The following is a 21,461-nucleotide window of genomic DNA, read 5'->3' on the forward strand; positions in this document are numbered from 1 at the left end:
AAAATTTCTGCCAAACTTGAACCTTGCTGTTCTTACCACTAAATGTTAAAAAGCTGCTTTTCTCTTCTGCATCCCAAGGCTTATCCTTTGCTAAATAGGCAAATTCCTGTCCTACAAATTAGCACAACAAAGTTCTAACTTGGAGAAAAAGGCCAACTTTTTATTTTGCTTTGTTGTAATTATCATATGCAAATTAAATTTTAATCAGAAAGCCATTGTCTTACCTTCATTCCTTGGCTTCCTGCATCATTGATTAAGAGGAAATGTAAGAAAAGGTCATATTTAGAGGGCTAATAGCTGCTGAAGTGGTTGGAGCAAATCAGAGAGAATAAACAAGAATACAGTATATGAGGCCAGGGTAGCTCTGGGAAGTTAGGAAGCCAGAAGTAGTCCAGGATAATTCTGAAAGAAAGTTTAAGAAAATATAACTGAAGTAAAATATATTGTAGTTGCTCAATAGGTATGGAGACCAATATGTGTTTTATCAAAATAAGGAACATCTGAAGTTACTTCAACATCAGAGCAACAGGTACAAAACAGCAGTGGCATAATGCACCAGCAATGAGTAGACTGTAACTCTCTTCCCAGCAATATGAACTTCTCTTTCTAGCCCTGCAGATGCAGGAGATAAGGCCTCAGCTCCAGACATTGCAGTAATCATAAAACTGCTTTTTCTAACCAAACAGAACTAAGGGATCACTTGAGACAATTAGGACCATTTTTAAATAACAAACACTGGAAACTGACTCAGAATTGATGACCAGATAGCCAAAGAGACCTCTGCTTACCACGTTACTTTAACTAGCTCACCAGCAATATACTGTGCACATACCTGAGGCACAATAGCTTTCTTTTCATTGAGTAAATGAACTACAAAGGCCCTCAAATGACTTGGTCTTTACCAATAATATTAAAATAAACCTAGGATAGTTACTGAAAGGAGATAGTATTCCAAATTAATAAGTACTAGTGTATTTAAGGAATTAGCAAAATGAAATACTATCTCAGCAACAGTCTTTAAAAATTAGCTAAACTAGTGCTGTATCAGCAGTCTTTAAAAGTGAAAGCATTACAAATCTTAACAAAAGGGAACATGAACAAACCTGTCAAGAACTGCGCCAGTAAGTGTCAGCCCCAGTGAAATAGTACAACATACACCAAAAGAAATAGGAAGTGAAATCAGACTTAATAGGTATTCTAGATGGTCAAAGATTAGCGTCAAGTTTAACCGACAATGATTTTAATATACAAACTAAATTTTTAGATGCACAATCTACAAGACATACACCTTTCAGTCTCTTCTTTTGTTGTTAAAAAGTATCTATATATATGGACACACGCACACAAACAAAAGAAAGCACGACATTTCAAACATTTTAATATTAAAAAAATACAACAATTTTCAGGTCACATGCTTACTATGCACTGATAGTATTTCCTTTTATTAAGAAGTTATCAATTTTGATTTAATAGATTCTTTATTTCAAGGTTAGGCTTTTCCAAGTCTCAAATCTCTTGAAGAAGTTCCTCCTTTTCCTCAAAATACTTCCGAAACCACTCAATATGTTCAATCTTCTGTTTAACAGTTAGGTACGGGTTTTTAGAAAGCCCACAGATCACGAGTTCCATGAAGTGGCGAATAGGTCCTTGCTTGGGGAAGTCTTCTAGGTGTTTCTCCAGAAAAATATGTTCATGAAATGCGGCATCATCCTCCATCCCTAAAAGGACACAAAACAACAAAGTCATTATCATTATGTAACAGTGAACTTGACGGGGAAAAAAAAAAAAAAAAGGATATAGATTGCAGATAAACCTGTAGTTAGTAAAATAGTTCTATGCCTTTTAATTCTTTTGCACAGTTAAGCAAACCACACAGGAGTGGAAGAAGCTACTGTAGAGTTTTAAGACACATTAATATCTCCCTCCACACAGAAAATTTCAGTACATATCGTACTCATGTCTACCATGTCATTTCCATTTTGTGTTCCCCTTTGTAAGAACATACAATATTTCCATCAACTTTCTGTCTGGAAACCCTACCAAATGCTGATGCCAAAATCCATCTTCTTGTTCATTCAACACAAGAAAACTTTGACTCATCATGAGTACCACATTTTAAATTGTCAATGCTTTCTTAATAAATTATTTAAGAAAATACCAATTGCTCAATTCTGCAGAGGATTAGAGAACCCAAGCTAATATAGGATGAACAAGGCTACCTCCTAAAACATTTAATATTGAACAGTTACTAAATGCTTGCATCTTCATTGCAACTCAGTTTTAAAATCCTTTGGCTATCAAATGGGATATAAGAAACTGTTTTTCAAACAGTTTTTGAATCCATAAGTGAATGCTGACGTAAAAATGTTGTCCGTCACATCAGTTTCCACTTACAAGTAGCAGCTAACACAAAAAGTACTGCATACAAAAGCATTCAGTTCCACAGAAACATGGGACACGGGATTATTATAGATCTGTCATGAAACAGCTTCAATCACATGGTAATTTTCTGTTCTCTGTCCTGTGGATTTCATTTGCTGTTGTTCATATCACGATGCTAGCATTCAAAAGACACAACTTGGAACACAAAATCTTACATATGCAAAAAATAAGGGCTGCTTTAGGAGTTTGCAGTTCTGAGATTAAAAAAAGACAAGACAAACTGGGGTTTGCAATTGACAGAAGGGGAGGCGCGGTTTGTAAGTTAGAGGTATCTGGAAATTCCTAGATGATCACAATCTGTTATGGATTTGTAGACAACATTTGCAACTTCAGATAAAAATAACTTTCTTCATTATTAAAGAAAAAGATATTGCATAAGAACATTTCCAGATCATAAAAAATGGTAAGTCTATGCCACAGATGTAAGCGTATTTTTTTTTTTAAATACTAACTAGGATATATGATATGTTATTTGCCAACATTAAAACAACAATATTAAACATGAGATAATGAAGCCATCTCAGTCCTAAGCTTCCTGCTGCATTAGAGCTTTTTCAAATTCAGATACACACCACTGGGATGGGGAAGTCTCTCACAACTTGTACGTCCTGTTCACCAAGTCAGCATTATTTCTTTCTGGTTTGAAGCTTTAGGCAGTGCAATACCTGACAGAGCTGGAAAATGCATCTGTTTTCCCCCACAACTGCAGCATCTGAAACATGTGCAGTGTCTATCAATGCCAGCTATACATCACTTATCTCCCCAGTCCTAGAAAAAGAAAGCAGATGTTTCCTTCTTCCAGAAGCTCTCTTTTCCTTTGTGGTCTTTTTCTCCCCTTAACACCGGTCATGTCAGCTTCAAGAGGTTTATTTCTAGTGTGCTTGGAAACCTACATCCACTTAAAGCAACACAGAAATCTTCTTTTTATCATGACACCAAAGTCCTACATTTCCTTTCCCTGGCAAGAGCTGGCAGAATCTCATTGTAGCGGGATGCTGRTGGCTACTTTCACAAGTAACATCCTTTCCAAATTTCTGTTGGTCATGAAAATCCAAGAGGAAAAACTGACCAACCCACTACTGAAAGAATCTGAATAATGCTACCAATAAAAGTTGTCCTTTGGATGGTCCTCTTTTGGGAAGAGAAGGGTTGCAGGAGAAATAATGCCTAATTAGTAATTTCTCCAGTTCTCATCTGTAACCCAAAAGAAATTAAACAGGCTATAGAAAAAGCACAAGAGACAACAAAACAATTTGATGTTTATAGTCTCACACAAAAATTCAGGTCAGAAGTAACTATTACATCATCTATTTTAATCTCCCATTTGTCAAAGACATGATATATGGTTTGGGAATGAAGTGTTGAGTCCAAAGATTTCAGTTAGACCACATATTTCAGTCTTCAAAAAAGTACAGTGTGCATCACAAAAAGAGACCACAATTGCTCCAAGCATTGGAGGTTGAGACCTCTGGTGGGAACTGATTAGATGAGATATGTTCACATGATTCCCCCACCCCCAACAAGTCATACCTCATGCTGCAGGGAAAGAGCCAGCCTGTCCCTCACCCTCTCTTGCACTGTCCTCAGAAATCTAATTTGGGGAAAAAAAAAACCAAAAAAAAGCACACACACCCTTTCCCACTATGAAACCTGGCAAACGGTAGGATTCTCAGCACACAAGCAACACATGCAAGACAGGCATCTAAAGCAGATGATTTTCTTTATCAACCTCAAAGCACAAAGTCACCCTCTGTCAATATTCTATTTCCAATACCCTACATACTACAAAACAGAAGTTTTGGGGAACTTCTCCAGATACCATATTAACCTTCTCAAGAGATGACCAACCTTGCCTTAACGATGATGGTAGGGTGGGCTATATCTCAAACGTGCATGTCTGTACTTATAAGGAGTCTTGCTGACAAGCTCAGTCAGTAAAGAGAACCAAGCATTTTTAGAATGAGATAAATTGTGGCCTTACAGTAGGTGCCTAGAATAGATTCAAAATTAGTAAAACAACCCCTGCCTAAAATGACTGTGTAATGTTTGCTGCCTTGCTTGGTAAACTGATCCAATGCTTCTTTGCTGGGAAGCAGCATCTCACCGTAACAGCCAGAACAGGACGTGGTGAACTTCTGCCTAGAGAAGCTACCAGAGGCAACTGTAGACATTAAATTTCTGAGACTTCCATTAAACCTATCACTTCTGCCATAACAACCTTTGACACACTAGAAGCATTTGCTCTTCAGAATGAGGTGCTAAAGCAAAGGAGCAGCAATAACATGTAGTGTCCTTTCTAAGCACCACGTTCTTCAGGATTTGAGTCATCATTGCATAAATGCACAGAAATCATTTTAGAAAGAAACAAATACCCCCACCCTTTTCACATAGCAAAGCTTGGAGTAGAACTAGAGCTACTAGAAGTAAAGAAAGCAAGCAGAGAGAAGGACAAGTGAGGATGATGCTACAAAAGCTACACTAAYGGTTTGCTAATCCGGTAAAAAAAATTAATCGGGGGCATGGGAGACGGGGAGGGACACCTAACAGTGTCCTCAGTTGCATAAGAGAAGGGAAAGAACATGCAGGCAGGCGCAAAGCCCAGGGCAGCGGGGAGGACTGCTCCTGGCCATTGCAGCAAGCCAATATATAAATCTAGCCACATCTTCAGACACTCACTTAAGGGCCAGAAGTTTTAAAAATCATGACCTTGTCCCAGTGTCTCAAAGCACAGCACCTCAGTAAAGCACTATAATGAGAACACTGGAGATGTTCTGAAGCCAAGAAAAGTAGTTACAAGTTTCCTCTCTGTCTTTTATGTTTCACTTAAAACTTTAAAGGCTGTCATAATGCTAGAAGTTATATATACGCCTCCCCAGAAGAAAATCTAATTACACATATGTYTTTATAGCTACATGTTTGTGGTATAACAGAACAATCACATATTTCTTGATGCAGAACAAGCTGGATTAATGTCCTGCTATTGAGGGAGATGACAGTACAAAAAATGTAAAATTAACAGGGGAAGGGGCATCTTTCTTTTGCAAAACTACTGAAATTATGGTATGTTGAATTCATTGTAGAGAGATTCTCAAGCTTTTAACTGTACTTTGACATACCTGATCTGATTAACAACCTGTAACAGAGCTGGCAGTTTGATAGGATGAAATTTAATGACTTGATATTTCAGCCTGAGAGGTGATAAATTTTGGAACACTCCACTGGAATTTTCCACATGACCAATCTTTGTGGACAAATCAATAAAGATTCTTGTTTAACTATATGTAAAGACTCTTTGTCCATTTGCCATCCCATCCCACTCAGCAGGGTTCCAGCCGCATTGCTACAATAGAAGAACCATTGGCCAAAGACATCCGGTCCACTTACTGCCCCAGACAGCAGGGTTCCAGCCACATTACAACAGAAAAAGCACTGGCCGCAGTGGTTTTAAGCTTGCAAAAACATGACTAGAATATACTTGGATTTCTGCATGATAGAACAGATCAGTTCTGAGCAGTGATTAAATTCTATGAAGAAACTGCCAAAATAGGATGAGAATAAACGTTAAGAAACAATGAACCGCATTATGCAATTTGCAACTCAGTATATGACAGATTTTCAAAGACTCCTAGCTTCAGATACTAACCTGTTTTGCTTTCACTGACTGAATTATTCTAAAGCAGTTTTGTTTGATGTCTTTAAAGTCTTCAAAAAAAAAAAAAAAAACACAGCCAACCTAGCCCTGAAGATATGAAGTCCCCATTCCTAAAGTGTTCACTTGCTTTCTGCAGTTCTTTCCATCCTCAATATTCTCTCTCTCTCTGCTGGCTGAGCTTCATACAGAGCTTTCTCTTTTTAATAGAAAACGAAGCAAATACAGTGCACAAAGATGTCTAGTTAAGATAGATGCCCAGAGTGAGTGAATGTTGTGACTATTTTTTCTTATGAAACAGACAGAACAAAGGAAGCAAACGACTGTTTAACACTCAACCAGTGCAGATATGGAACTGGCAGATAGCTGACTAGGATCCTGCTAGCTACTTTGTCTCAGAACCACGCCAAAGAACAGAATAAGCACTATGAAACACACACAGCAGTTTTAAGATTCTCCTCCCTCTGCTAGAAGCTTCTTTTAAAGAAGTTTCATAGTAAGAGGATTTATGCAACAGACTTGAATGGTCTCTTGGGTGTTAAAATTATCAGGGCAAAGAGAGCAAGAAGAAGTGAAAAGAGAGCAAGTCCTCCCCTTTTTGGCAGCAGCCAGCCCTCAGATCAGCCAAAACACCTGCAGGACTTGACCTGAAGAGTGCCAGAATGAGTTTATCTGAAGCACCTCTGACCTGGGACAGTTGGAGAGTTACATTTGTTTACTATCAAATGCATGATCTGTTGCTGAAATACTATGTTAAAGTCATCAAGGGTCATAACATGCTCTAATTCTCAAAAATATAAATATAGACAGATAATAAGAGGTAACAGTGCACATACCAGCTTCATTGTCGATTGGGAACTCCCACAGTATTCCTTCTTTTGTCCACTGGATCATTTCCTCAAAACCATTTCGGGGAGGCTGCTCAGTTACTGCCGCAATCTCCTTTGCAAATTCCACATCCCAAATTGTTGGTGAAGATTCTAAGTAAGAAATTTTTTTTAAGATCTGACAACATGCCAAAGATTTCTCACTGGCTAGAACAACATATATCCTTTAACATTAATCTTTACAAAGACTAGTACTTTCAATTGTGCAAGTTTTTCTAGATGTCAGCATCATCTTTCTCAACATGCTGTTGAAATGAAAGTCTTAAATTCTCAAGTGTCTGGTGAAAATGTATTCTGAGCTACTAGAGGACAGTTTATTTTTAAACCTTTTTTTCCCAGAGCAGGAATTTAATTATTCACAATTATTTTTTTCTTTTTGTCTTCCACAAACTGTACATGTGACAAACTCTGAACTTGATTGCTGCACTCTTTGCTACTTGCTTTCTTGCTTACTCCAGGAGTTTTTAGGTATTTTCACACCTATACACTCATTCAGAGAGACAACTCTTAATCTAAAAATGATGGTAAATCTTTCCCCACCCTGATAAGTGTCCCAAATTTTGTCCCTTGGACTCAAGAAATCCTGAATCACCTATTTCTCTCTAAATGTCAAACAGTCCCCTGACGGATGCATCTCTCCTGATGGAATTAAAGGGAATTTTAATTAAGGAAGCTTAATTAACATTAAGAAAGAATAAAATAGGGCTGAACCACAAGAAGTAAACATGAACTTTTTCGTCAAAGTGTATTCATATGGTAGCACAGTTACACTTAAGGACTTCCTGCCCCTCTGCTGCAGAAGAACTGCTCACGAGCCCACCCTGAACTCTATCACTGAAGCAAAGGCACCAAGCTGGAACCACAAGATAGGGAGGAACAGCTGGGAGCGCCTCAGGCCAGCGCATGAAACGGCACCCCAAGGCCAGCTTCCCTTTGTATTCTTGTCRCACGCCGTTATCGGTTCATCCTGAACTCCCTGGGACAGAGATTTTGGTCTGAATTCAAATGTTACTGGCCATTTTAAGTGAATCAGGGCTAATCAGCTATTATTCTACTACCCTAAAGTTTAAGTCTTTGAAATTAAGAAATAATTATACCTTTGGCTCAGTGGCCTAGAACTCAACCAAATTAAAAATAAAAATAAAAAATAAAGAAAAACTTTGAAGAGAAAACAAAATAACTGGCAAACAGAAATTTTGCATGCTGAAAACCATTTTAATTTTTTGTGTCAAATGAAAAAATACTCTTTCAAATTATTCTTACTTAGCAGAAATGCAATTCTGGTAATTTCTCTCAGCTACCTACTTCAATTTGAGGGCTAGAGGCAGGAATAAAAACATAAATAATAAATAAAGGACAAGGAAAACATACCAGAATAGAATTATTGTCCACATCTTAACATATATCTTCTAACAATTTGTTACTAACAAATCTGCTAATAGAAGACTGTAGAAATTTAAATTTTCAAGCTGGGAGTAAAGGTAATAAATATTGTACTTCCACCTCTGTGAAACAGAAAATAATAAATGATGTTTCATGTTGAGTTATGAAAAACTTTTGCTGGATGCCAATTTATTTTGCGTTATGAAAAACTTTTGCTGGATGCCAATTTATTTTGCAGTTAACATTCAGGTTTTCAAAATAAATATTCAATGCACAATATAGAACTTGCTTTTCTGTTGTGTCTAAATAATAGTTTAACTCATGATCTCCACTAATATGAGCCAAGAAGAAAGTGAGAGCAAATGAATCAAAGTATCAAGTATAGTGCTGGTATTTCCTGAGATTAGGGCAAAAAATTGTTTTGTTATCAGGCTTAGTCAGTAAGTCTTGTAATAAGGTTTCTGGCTTAGAATCTACCATAGATTTCCTCAAGGCTCACAGGAATCAGACATAGAAATGCCACATAAAAAGCTGAAAGAAACTTATTTCTTGATATCTAATTACAAATCCAATAAAGTCTACTTGCTCTCTCACACTTCTTTTTACAAAACTGGAATGTGCACAGATTGCATGCTAAATTTTCTATTTAGTATGACTACTATGTGCTACTGCATCTACATGTGTTCATGCAAAAGGTTGCTTATGAAATATTACAAATTCTCAACATTTTACCTGAGCATATTTGATTCAAATCAAGCTGCAGTTACTCGAATGAGACTTTTGGCAAGATAGCTAAAAGAATACTATATCATTCACTCTGTATTTATATGCAAAATGAACAGATTTTACAGAAATCTATAGTCTTAAAAAACAGCAAATTGAATCCCATTCTAGTAAGTAGCCTTCATAGTCCACTGCAGAGGTAGCTGCATTCAGAGAGCACACAGCTGCTTGATAATATGCAAATAGCACTGTGACATTTTACTAAAAATTAAGTAAACCATTAATTTCTCCCTGCAATTGCAAGTGTAAAAAGGGAGAAAATTAGTCAACTAGAAGTTGGCAAAAACTAACAATCCTACTCTTAAAACAGGAACAAATAAGCCCCATATTCTAAGATACCAGAGAGGAGTACTATTTCTTCTGCAGGTTCCAGCTTTACAGGTAGGTTTTTTTCCAAAGGGCCTCAGAATACTTTGGAAAAATCACTGTGTAAAAGATTAGTGCTAACAATGTACACTATCTCATTGTTCAGAAAAGAAAAGCGAGGCAGGGACTTCTTTAAATGCATTACCCACATTCACACACCCTTAGTCAAACCCACAGTCCTGCACTAACTCTTAAGTTGTGCTTCAATGCCAGTCTTCATGTTTGAAAGCTATCCCCCTTACTTGGGAATTAAGACTGTCACTGCAGAGCTGTGCAGTTCAGTGAATACAAAGGTGGGTCATACCCAGTTTCTGTTATTTATCCTATATGAATTCTGCTGTGTATTTGAAGCTTGTAAATGTGAGTAAAGCAAGGCATTGGTTTTCAGCCTCTACAGGGTCTTTCAGGCTACATCTATAACACTAAATAAGAGAAGGTCAGAAAGAAATCAAGTACATAGTCTAGTTGGGTCCACACTGCTCAAGCCTAGCCACCTCTGGAGCACACTTGTTTCCCTGGGATTATAGCTTTGTGTTTCTTTGCCATAAAACAAATGCAACAAGTCTGCAACTTGAACAAATACCTCATGGGAACCAACACACACATTCTCCAGACTGCTTTAATATGTGCCAAAGACACACCAGTCTTAGTGACAAAAAGCTAGTTTTACCCTTCAAGTTCAATAACAGAGTGTTCTGACTAGTTCAGAAAAYGTTAATCCTTGTCACTGCGTGGAAGTTCTGCCTATTAAGAAGCAGAGTTACATTATTCTTTTTTTTTTTTTTTACAGGTCTGAAAGCAGGACGTTAACAGGCCATGGGTCTCCTTCACAACAATGAATCCCCCGATACTCGAAAAATTCAGAACTTGTCTTCATTGGGTTTTTCATTTTTGAACTTCCACTAACCTGTTTTCAGTGCCTTTTCTGTATCTGGAGAAGTCTTAGTGAAAATATTAAGTCTCCTTCCTACTTTGAGACTCCTATAAACAAAAAAGAAAAACGATATTTGGTATTTCACAACACTTCACAACTTTGCCAGATAAAAAAATCTAAAAGCACAGAATATTCTCATGAAACTAATAGATCTCAAGGGGATTAAAAAAAAGTGAGATAGTGACTCTCACTAAATCCTCAGGCTTTTAAGCAGAGCAAGTATTTATGGTTGAATTATTACTCTGTAACACTTCTCTAAACATTCCTATGTGAAAGAATGAGCATAAATCAATTTTAATATTTGCAGTCATTTTTCACCAAAGTAGTTAGGAATCTGAGTGAGTTAAACAGTATCAAACCACAGGACTTAAGCAATTTCACAAAGTTGCAACTAGAAAGTGAATTTGGAGATTTTTTTTTCTGTATTGCACAATTCAGGAAGAAGGAGCAATAGCTAAATCAAACAACTCCTGCTTTATTACATAAATAGCCTTTCTGGAAGATTACACCGCCATCTTTTCTTCTCTGCCATGTGACAAACACTCAAAGCATAACTCTATGATATATTTAAACATCATCACCCCAATGCTCTTTCTTCTCAATATAACAATATTTTATTCTGACTATCTATTTTTAATCATATTTACATTCAGCAGGAGCCTATACTGGAAAAAAAAAATCCAACAGCAGATTAACAACTAATCAGAATAAATTTTCATATAAAYAAAATGAAGAAAAAAGCAACACCTTTACTGTATAATGCACCAAACTGTAAAACAAATTATTCTTTTAACTATATAACCTTTCCTGGTTTTGTAGGTTTCCACTGAAATCCTAATAGATCCTGTTTTGTATTATTACATATTCACTGCTACCCTAGCAACGCTTGCCTCACCTGACCTTAAATTTCACCTCTCTGCTTTTCCTGCAGATTTCTGATGGCCAAAACTACTACTGCAAAACCTGTTCTTGTCATATTACTTTCTACTGATGTAACTACCTTGGATCTATTTCAGCACAGAGCAATCTAATTACACAGTCTTCAAAGAATGTCGATTTGGGATTACATTTTCCTATCTGTGTGTCTAACTCCCTATAACATTGACTGAAGATACAAGCCTGACTTGGAAGAACATTTATTTTTAAAATGACTAGTTCAAATTACTATAAAGCAACATCATCCATTTCATTGAAATCTACCAACTCTATTTAAACATGTATATATTTTTCCTAACCATTTCTTTATTTCTTTCCTAACCATTATCAATAGATAAACACAACTGTTCGATTTTCAGGGCTCCAGGAGGAAACTTAAGACTGAAACTGGAGACAGTTTCTTCATTACAGAGATTAAAAAATTCTTTAAGGTACTGTTCCTAAAGTTACRTACCAAGTACAGCTTCATCACACAAAGAAGGCGAGATAGCTCCTCAGACTTCATAAATTTAATAAATGTTCTCAGACATACAGTGAAATTTGCTTTACCTAAACTATTTTAATAAATAAAAAGTTTACAACTTATTATTTATAAAATAATATAGACTGTATAAGCAAATAATAGTTCAAGTAGTTCAAGAAAAAGGAAGTCACTCAGAAACATTTCAGCAAGCACATCAAGTTCTTCTAATGACTGCCTATGTTCACTTCTTTGGGGCTTTTGCATGATTTACATGGCTTAAGGATGCACACGTTCTAATTTGTTCCATATGGAAAATTACAACTCTCTTTACGATATACTGAAATAGATGTCTCAGCCAAAGAGGGCAGAACACTGCACATCTACTCGCCTACAACTTTATGCCTACTTTTTCTTAGTTATCTAAATTCTGTTTTCAGCATTATCCACCTAAACACCAATGATCGCCTCAATTTCTAACCCCTAATCCCAAGTAAAGTCATATATAAGTAATTTGTAAAGAAGTTAATCTTACTGAAAATGGAATTGCTGGAGAAATAATATATCGAGAAGCTAYGTAATCATGTGGCTGACATGGGAAATCAAAAGAATGCAGGCATGAAAGCATAGCATATAAGACTAAAAAAATTAAGAGTACTAACTTAATTCACTAAGAAATATACTGGCCACAAAAAACAGTAGCAAGTCATTTTTAAGGAGTACCTGAAATCACAATGTAAATTATGAAGTTTATTTTATAGACAATTAGAATATGTCACAGGCAATAGAGAAATCAGTTATAGAATGACTTATTAGGTGCAACATGAGGGTTACAAAAAAAACTCTAAAAGTCTCTTAAAAAAAAAACCACAGCAGAATAGATGAACTATTTCTGAACATAGAACATCTATCAGTTTTCCATCAGATGACAGTAAGTCTTCAGAGCCTCCATCTAAAAAAAGTTACCAAAATGATATAAAATTATATTTTGCATAAGTGCGAATAACTTAAAGTAGTTAAAAAAAACAAGATTACATTTCAGCACCAAGCATTTTTAATTATCTAAGACTTACTGTCAAAAAGTGCAAGTTATTTCATTAGCTGGTTAACGCTAACGTGTTCTCATACAAATCAATTTCAACGTTGACAGCATTTTTTGTGAAAAATACTTTAAAATTTTTCTTTAAGCTTTGAAGTATTACAGTATCATGAATATTTATAACTAAATTTAAAATGTTATGTATTAGTAACTTTTTGCATACTCCTTCTCTGGGAGGTGGGAGGGAACACAACAGAAAATACCTTCTGGAATCAGAAGACTGAGGTGCGAGTCTTTCAGGCCTGATTCTTTTACCATCCTCTTCCAGCTCCAAAGAAATGAGATTGGATATCCTCACACCTCTCTGAGCTGGGGACTCTCTCTTAATTGTCATGTCTGAAATAACGTTGCTGAAATCAAAAACATGAACATAAAAATTCAACAAAAACAAGGCAGGAAGTTTTGTCATGTGCATTAATAAGGCAAACTACTCTCACTTGATTTCGTAAGCCTATAAAACAGAACTAGACATTCCTCACACAACATATCCATTTTTCAAGTCATCAAATATGCAAGTCTAACCTTTTAAGCAAACTCAGTTGTTACGTTCTACAGATATAAATGAAAAGTGCTATTTCAACCTACTAAACTTACAACAAATTCTCTTTGAAATAATCTAGTTACCAACTAAAGGAAAACTATCATTTCACATACCTGCATACTTATATTCAGAGAGTACATTAGGCATGTTTTGCCTAACCAAATGAGGAATTTTGCTGGATACAAGGCATTTGCTGGAATAAGGATTAAAAATAACCAATTTTTTGGACAGGAACCAACCCCACTCAGGGAGCGGTGGTGGAGCTGCCCTTCACACATCAGCTGACACGGGTCAACCACGTCACCCTAATAAGTAGGTCACCTTTCCTGATCCCCTGCAATCTGCTGCATTGCACAATTGAAGCCATGATGCAACAGACCACATCTTCTCTCATAATTCTGAAGTCAAAAATCATACATGAAGAGCAATGCTCTGGTCTTTTCCAGTGTACTTTGCAGCTCATTCTGAGCATAAAGGCCAAAACACTAAACCTCTCAGCCAATTAGCCCCCTTAATTTGTATGTCTGCCAGTTGGCAAAGACCGAGCTTGTTATTCTTCCTTGTATCTACCCTCTTCTCCTAGCTGCTACCAGGTCAAATAAGTATTACAAGAAAATGCAGCCATCCAAAACTGCAGTGCTCAAGTTCTAAGATATAAAGATGGTCTCAAAAATAAAAATAGGCCAAGTCAAAAGCATTGCATATCCTTTTTTTTTTTTTTTTTTTAATTTGAATAAAGTTCAAACTATGGTTTTGGTAGTGTAAATCAAAAGAGATTTTATTACCAACAAATACTTCTGGAAAATTGTAAAAGCTAATCACCACAGCAACACAGTAGGACTTTCTCTTCAGTCTCAGATGTGGTTCTGAATGGCAGAACAAGAATAGCACAGCTCTTGAAGCATCTACTCTGAACAAAAAGGCATCTGAAAGTAAGTTTTAAACGTAAACATTTTAACCTTAAAAAATAATCTCAGTTTTACTTGCATCTCTCTCACACGGGAAGTTTATGAAGTGACTACTGGCATTAGTGAGCTGCTGTCAGGCCAGAAACTTGACACATTTCTGAGGGTCAGACTGACGTAATTCTTTAGGTCACAGTCACACACTGCCCAGCCCAACTGCTCGACTTGGCAGCAGCCCACAAGGCCGGAGCACTGCTGTGCTACAAGGGGTCAGGCTTCCTCCGAGAAGCTCTCCTCACTACAGAATATGGTTTATTTGTGGCTTTGCACTGCAGGTCAAACTTCCTTCTGCATTGATTGCACTACCAAGCTACTAGCATATGCAGCCAATAGTATCATATTTCTCATGGAAATGTCCTAATGTCACCACATCGTTGGTATATGAACATTAATGGCAGGAATGTTCATCACTCCATAACTGTCTTCTACATCAACTAAAAACAAAACTACAGAGATATTTTTATTGCCTTCTACAATGAAAAATGTCAGGTGACAAACTCATACTCCAACTCCAGTGTATCTACAGTGGTCAGATATTACATAATATTATCTCATGTCCCAACATGAGGTTAAAAAAGTTGCTAGATATTTACGCCTTCCAGAGCTGGAAAGAGGTAGAGCTTTCATACCAAACAGATTCTCCCTCTTTCCTAAATACCAACCAATAATTATAATACTAAAAAACAAAGACACAGGGAGCTTAAGGTATACTTTAGCCTTAAGCTCCAAATTACATTTCTTCTTATTCACTCAAAACAGGAGCTGAAATTTCAGCTTGCAGTGCCACTGGTTTTATTTTAGTGTAGTGCTGTTGTAATTTCCATTGAGTGAAACTTCAATGCACACAGAGAAAAATAAATTCCTGTATCATTAATATTTTCCCCTCCTATTGAACATGCTGTCCTCACAACTGCTACAAAACAAGCTGATGGGAGAAGACTGTACAACAGTGACCTCTGGAGGTCATACTCATTACTGAAAAACGTAATACAAAAAGATCCTGACAATGTATAATTTATTTCATACCTTCATAAATCTCAGTAGCAGTGTCCCAATTTGTTGCAGCTGAGCATTATATTAAATGATTCTAATGCTTGTACAGATATCTCATTTTTAAATCGATTTTCAAGTTTTGAATGAAGGATGAATATATATTGGCTTTTTCGATACATCAATATAACAACTGCAAAACCTTCATGAAGAAAATTAAAAGCTTAACAGCCCATATTCCTTTGTTGTCAAATAAAAATAAGCACAAAATAGCCACACAGAAAGTAATCTCTTTTATTCCAAATATATTAAAAGCATTTCAGTCCCTTGTATAGGTTGACATATTCTGGAGGATAAAGTTATGCCCAGGTAAGCCTGAGGGCTGTTTTTTATGAACTTTTATTTTTTTTCCTTACACTGAACAGAAAGGTGATAGTACCAAATTCATCTCAGAGTCTAACTGTGAAATGTTACCATTAACTAACTTATCAGTCCCAAAAATCATCAGGAGTTGTAGTCTTCCCAGAGAACTCATTCACTGGTACAGTTTCAAAATGTTCACCTAACTATTAAGGAAGAAAACAAAACTTTTCAATATACAATAAAATTTAACATACATTCCAGGTGGAAATAACCTAGCTTACAACGCTGCCTCAAGGTGTGGAAGAACTCGCCAATTTAAAGCGCAACAAACCAGCTATGATATTCCTAGCCAACCAACAAGGCTATGCACATGAGGAAAATGTGTCTTTCTAACCACAGAGATTCATCCACAAGCATGTTACAGTATTTTATAATAGCACATCTGAAGCCATCTAGCAACTATACAGAGCCACACAATGTGGGGACTTAAGCTTTTGAACTTCTTGAGAATTCAAACTTTCTTTTAAAGGAAAAAAGCCTTTCTGCTTACATTACAATTTCCTTAGACACCTTCTTCCTTCCATAGCAGCAGTGCTTCAGGAGAAGCGCAATGGGTGGTGAGGAGAGAGAACCCTTGTTGCCAGTGGGCAAACCAACCAAATTTGCAAAAGAGTGCATACACTGTAAGGCATGGGGGCAGGTGCACATGAGGTTTGGCACTGCACATACTAGTTTAGTCAGTATTAGCATGACCCCAACATCTTACCAGGAATTGAAGTAGGTTCCAATCACATTTAAGTTAGTCATTCACAGCCTACACCATTTCTAAGACATTTGTCTACTCTGCTCTTTTAAAAACCCCAGTGACAGACATGGCATAACCTCACTGGTAATTAATAATAGAGTTTAATGAACATATTATTTATACAAAATATTTCCTTATTTATTCTTCTTAAATTAAGAAGTGCCTCCTAGCTTTTTTGTAACAGTCAGATCCCTTTCTTTAAAGTTATTCATTTCAGCTTCAAAAGCCCATGGAGATCTCTGTTAAGTTCCTGGGATCTTTTATATTCAGACTGAGAGGAGATTATGAAAACTGAGCATACACATAGCCTTTGGAGATGCTTGTGTATATTACCTAAAACCATATGATCTTCTCTCTCTTCCTCCTTAAATAGCACAGACTTCACACATCTGGAGAGAACTTCACTTAGCTGTCCATAACAACCATTAGCTCTCTTGGCAGCGAATCATGAATTCAGGCTAAAAGGGAAGCTTGCACGGTTTCTCCCTCCTTTCACAACCTCTGAAGAACATGTATTTTGGTCAACAAAGTTGTCATTCATCAGGCATTGTGCTTCCCTATTACTCCATCTATTTGTAACCACCTGTCACATTCTTCCTTAGTTTTCACTCAGTTGAAAGGCAGACGTCAGCAGCAAACATCACTAGTTGGTTGGCTACTCTATTTGCAGTTCACTAATAGACATACAAAGCACAAACAAATTCTTTACTAATCTCTATAGCAACTTACAAACAATAAATGGACCAAGCTTAAATCCTGCTTTGGGACAAATTCATTTTCACAGAATAAATTCACATAATTTATTCACAGAATAAACTTCACAATTAAAACTTCACACTGCAAACAAGCATAAATAAAGGTTGCACATTCCTATTTTGCTGAAGATAYGATTTTCTGTTTAGTTCAACATTTCATCTGATGTAATGATTTATTTTCTGAGTAGCTATCTTAATACTAGCTAAAAAGAGAGAACGAAAAGTCTGTCTTTAGCTATCATCCAAAAGAAGGAGCAGTACGTGCAACTGTCAGTTTCCAAACAAATGTTTCTCATCTATTTGAAAGCCGCACTGGAAACTGAATTAAGCCAAGAGATGAGTTTCTCAGGTTGACTGGAAATTTTTGAAAGGAAGGGTGGGGTTTTAGAGTTGCTCTACTTCAGTTCAGCAAAGCTGTCACAAAAATTCACCAGTCCAGACAGAATGTCTGAAATGTCTACAAGTGCATCCATTGTGTGACAATTTGGGAAGCTGGGGGGGGAGGGGGGAAAACACTCTTATTCTGCTAGCCCATCCAAGAAAACAATGATCCTGGGTAGCAAAAAGATCCATTTTTGCAAAAGCATTTTAGAATAAGGATGCTAAAATTAAAGGAGTTAGGTATAAGCAAATCAATGATAACCCCATTACACATAAATTCCAAGGATTACTTGCCCATATGTGTCTTTTAAGGCCTTTTTACAACAAAGAAACTATTCACCTTCAAGATGAAATTACAAAATTAGAAGCTTAAGCATTATTGAGAATAATATTCAATATACAGACCGTATGTTAATAGTCCCCCCCTTCTTCTGTTTATCTGTAGTTTCTTCATGTCTTCTTAGTTGCGCAAGTAAATCGGATTCTGTCTGTTCCTTGTTGAGCGGTAAAGAAGATGCGACTGCAGAAGCAGCCTCCACTAGTTCTCGATTTAAAGGCTTGCCTCTGTAAGAGACAAAAAAAAAATGAAAACTTGAAGAAAAAAGCCTTAATGTAAATTGTCATTTTCACATTGTTATTTATGCTTTAACAACTCAGAGATAACAATTCCACATTATCCCAGTGAACGGGGGAAGCCCATGTTTGTCCTATGTTCCGCTATTCATCAACTGCTAAATGACACTGACAAGCTGTTTTTCTCAAATCTGTGAAAACAAGAGCCCTCTGCCACCACGTATTCTATCAGAAGTGAAGCTGAGATGACCACAGGCAGCACAGACCTGCAATGTTATAAACCTGAAATAACACAGACTGTGCAGGAAAGCCACCCACAAGACTCAACAATCATGATGCCACTCTTAGGAAACATTTTTTCCTTTCTCATCAGTTTTATTACATTTCATTTGAACAATAATATTTTCTCCCTCCCATTAAAATAACTTTCTGTGGGCAGGTGCTAATGCTACCTTTCTAGAGTCTCGCTGTAGAAAAAAAGTAGCATATTGTAGAAAGCACACAACATCCTCTGTCCAGATTCTCCCCAGTGACCGACTGCAATGTACACTTGTACACTAAATTCTCTTACAATATTCATTTCTGTACTTGGTAACTTGTCCTAGATAATGACAAAAACAATTTGAAAAAGAGGAAAACAAATAGGAAGTGTATCTGTTATGCTTTACCGCTGGATGTCTTCTGTAGTTTTTGGAAAGGTACTACTTTTACTGTCCAGGCCTTCCAGCTGGTTCATAGCTTGCTTTTTGGTCTCATGTGTTTTTAATTGCTGGAATTTCTTCTTGGAGCTCACTTCTACTTTCATGTTACCGATAATGTTTAACAACTTCTGCTTTGGTGTTTCTGCTGAATCCTCCTGACTCTTTGATGCCGTTTTGGTGGTGCTGTCTGCAGAAGCAGTCAATCCATCTTCTTTAGTGGACAGGACAGTGCTAGTACTAAAGAGTTTCTGTATTTTGCTATATAATACAGAAAGTTTTTTTTAAAAAAAAAAAAAAGAAAAAAGAAGGAGAGCGAGAGAAGAAAAGCAGAAGTTACAAATAGGCTCCAAGGCCAAATTTTGTAAGCTTACAAAAAACATTAGTTACAACTGTCTAGGCTTACTTACGTACAAACTGAATTAAGTAATCAAACAAGTACTTCTTGTTCTTTGGGAAGGGCTAAGGGCAATATTTATAACTCTTGGCTATTTATGGTTTCTTCATCACAAAATCATGTAAGCAATTTTATTTCCTCCACAAATAAACTGTGCTTAAAACATGAACTGAAACAAAACTTAACGAGTAACCCTGCATTAGGTAGCAGACTTAGAATTTGAAATCCCATTTTACCACAGTTGCTGGCTTTATTTGAACTACAGAGTATGTGACCTCATAACCATGTGAATTTGAATGAGTCATTTGTACTTTTGTAAATCTAGATCTCAGGTGTTCAAAAAAAACCCAAACTACTGGCACCTGATACTTAAATTCACTAGCACTACAGAAAACTCACTGAAATGCTTAAAACTAAAAACCAAAGAAACCACTCCCCATCCCCTTCAAAAAAAGATTTGGCAACAACCAGACTGTACGCACACGTTTCAGTTCCACATTGTTCGCTCTGGCTGTAATTTGATGTCTAGGGTCTACTAAGGAAACGATCATCTGCATTCCCTACCCTGTGCCCTACAAGATACCAGCCAAGCATTTGTGCAGCCATACAGGGGAATGGATCCTGCTGCAAAATAACCCAGAAACAAACAGAACAGTTATTTTGGTTATTTTTCCATCTGGAACAACTCCTTCACCTAGTATACCACATCACCACAAAGAAGTTCATACTGGCATTCTACAGGCGAGGATGATGCCAAGAATGGGAGGGGGCTGCTTAAGATGTTGTTGAAATACAGGTGCAACTGCTTTCTCTGGAAAGAACTACCACAAAATTCAAACAGTTCTCATCAACATTTTAAAATGAAATGCTTGAATCTTTCAATTCAAAGCTACTTTTTGTTTTATGAGCATCTTCAAGTTACTAAAAGAAATAAAAATGTGCAATGGAATATTTATTTGCAATGGAATATTTTATTTCAACAGATCTGAAGTGATTTTGGCATTTCCTTCTTCCTCACACGCACACCTTTCTTTGGCCAATAAACAAACAAAAATCTGCTATTATCAGCAAGCACCACATTATTACTTCAGTCACTCTGCACTTAATTGTCAGCATTAAATTGTCAGCATTAAGCCCTAATTTCAATGGTGAAAGGCAACAAGAAAATTTAAGCAAAACCTCAGAACTACATTACTGAGATGACAGTAGGAATCCTGCTGATTTATACAGAGCTGTTCTCCGTAGGTCTTCTCCAAACACATGTTTTTCATTAGTTCATGTTGCACATTCTCTAAAACTATTTAATCCCTTCAGAAATCTCTKCTTACAGCAGTGGAAACAACACAGACAGCAAGAATGCAAGCCTTAAACATTTAAAGCCAGTACTGTACTGCAGTTTGCACTACTGTGTTGCACCAGCCATTAGGTTTTTCTTCTGCTTGGAGGAGCCCCATCTGACCTTCAGAAGCACGCACAGCTATGCAAGAACTCAACCTGTTTTATACATTGGGCTGTCACGTTATCGTAGTTTGTCCAAAATATTGAAGAGCTTTGAAATAAGAAATACACATCTGACTTTTTATTAAAAGAAGATAATTGTTTTCAACAAAAAGACAAACGGACTTTGGAGCAATATTTGTATCCATTGCTTTGGGCGCGTACCTCTGCCAGCAGGCAGCACTGCTCTGCTTTCTCTGTCTCCCCCCCGTATGCAAGGTTTAAAGCCTTTGTCAGCTCACACAGGTGCATCACTCACAAAACCAAACCAGGAAAAGAAGAAACAGGGGGCAAGAGGGGCAAAACGAGGAACACACCCCAAACCACCCTCTCTACTTCACAGCACTTTCTCGATGGCTTCTCGATGGCCTGCTCCCCGGCAGGACGACTGCAGCGTCAGCCCCCTTCGCGCCCGAGCAGCCCGGCCGCTCGGCAAAACCTTCGCTTCGCCCGCAAACCTCCCCCGGGATGAGGGAGGCAGCGGCGGGGCCGCCCCCACGGGACGAACTCTTCCCGGACAAAACAAAACGAAAAAACCCAAAAGCCCCGTTTCGGGC

The 21,461-nt window shown here is 37.1% G+C and overlaps 1 protein-coding gene across 1 annotated transcript; it reads right to left on the minus strand.

The window, feature by feature from the left end:
- Positions 1-1,361: 1,361 nt before the first annotated feature.
- Positions 1,362-20,213, minus strand: MRPS31 (mitochondrial ribosomal protein S31). The gene is made up of 7 exons (XM_026073686.1): positions 19,890-20,213; positions 18,981-19,271; positions 18,145-18,303; positions 13,143-13,289; positions 10,418-10,491; positions 6,928-7,071; positions 1,362-1,718 (listed from the first exon to the last, which is right to left on the minus strand). The coding sequence occupies exons 2-7, from the start codon at positions 19,115-19,117 to the stop codon at positions 1,507-1,509; spliced, it is 873 nt and encodes a 290-aa protein (XP_025929471.1). The 5' UTR covers positions 19,118-19,271; positions 19,890-20,213; the 3' UTR covers positions 1,362-1,506.
- Between the last annotated feature and the right edge of the window lie 1,248 nt (positions 20,214-21,461).

Source organism: Apteryx rowi, unplaced genomic scaffold (assembly GCF_003343035.1).
Source record: "Apteryx rowi isolate R43461 unplaced genomic scaffold, aptRow1 scaffold_372, whole genome shotgun sequence".
In the NCBI taxonomy this organism is placed as follows: Eukaryota; Metazoa; Chordata; class Aves; order Apterygiformes; family Apterygidae; genus Apteryx; species Apteryx rowi.

Bases quoted from the DNA above. Each gene is read 5' to 3' on its own strand.
- MRPS31 (XM_026073686.1), bottom strand. From the start codon at position 19,117: ATGAAAGTAGAAGTGAGCTCCAAGAAGAAATTCCAGCAATTAAAAACA. The intron at 10,492-13,142 runs GTATTTTCTGTT...TTTTGTTTATAG, and splicing joins CAGTCTTCTGATTCCAGAAG to GAGTCTCAAAGTAGGAAGGA. The intron at 7,072-10,417 runs GTTAGTGGAAGT...TTTCTTACTTAG, and splicing joins AGAAAAGGCACTGAAAACAG to AATCTTCACCAACAATTTGG.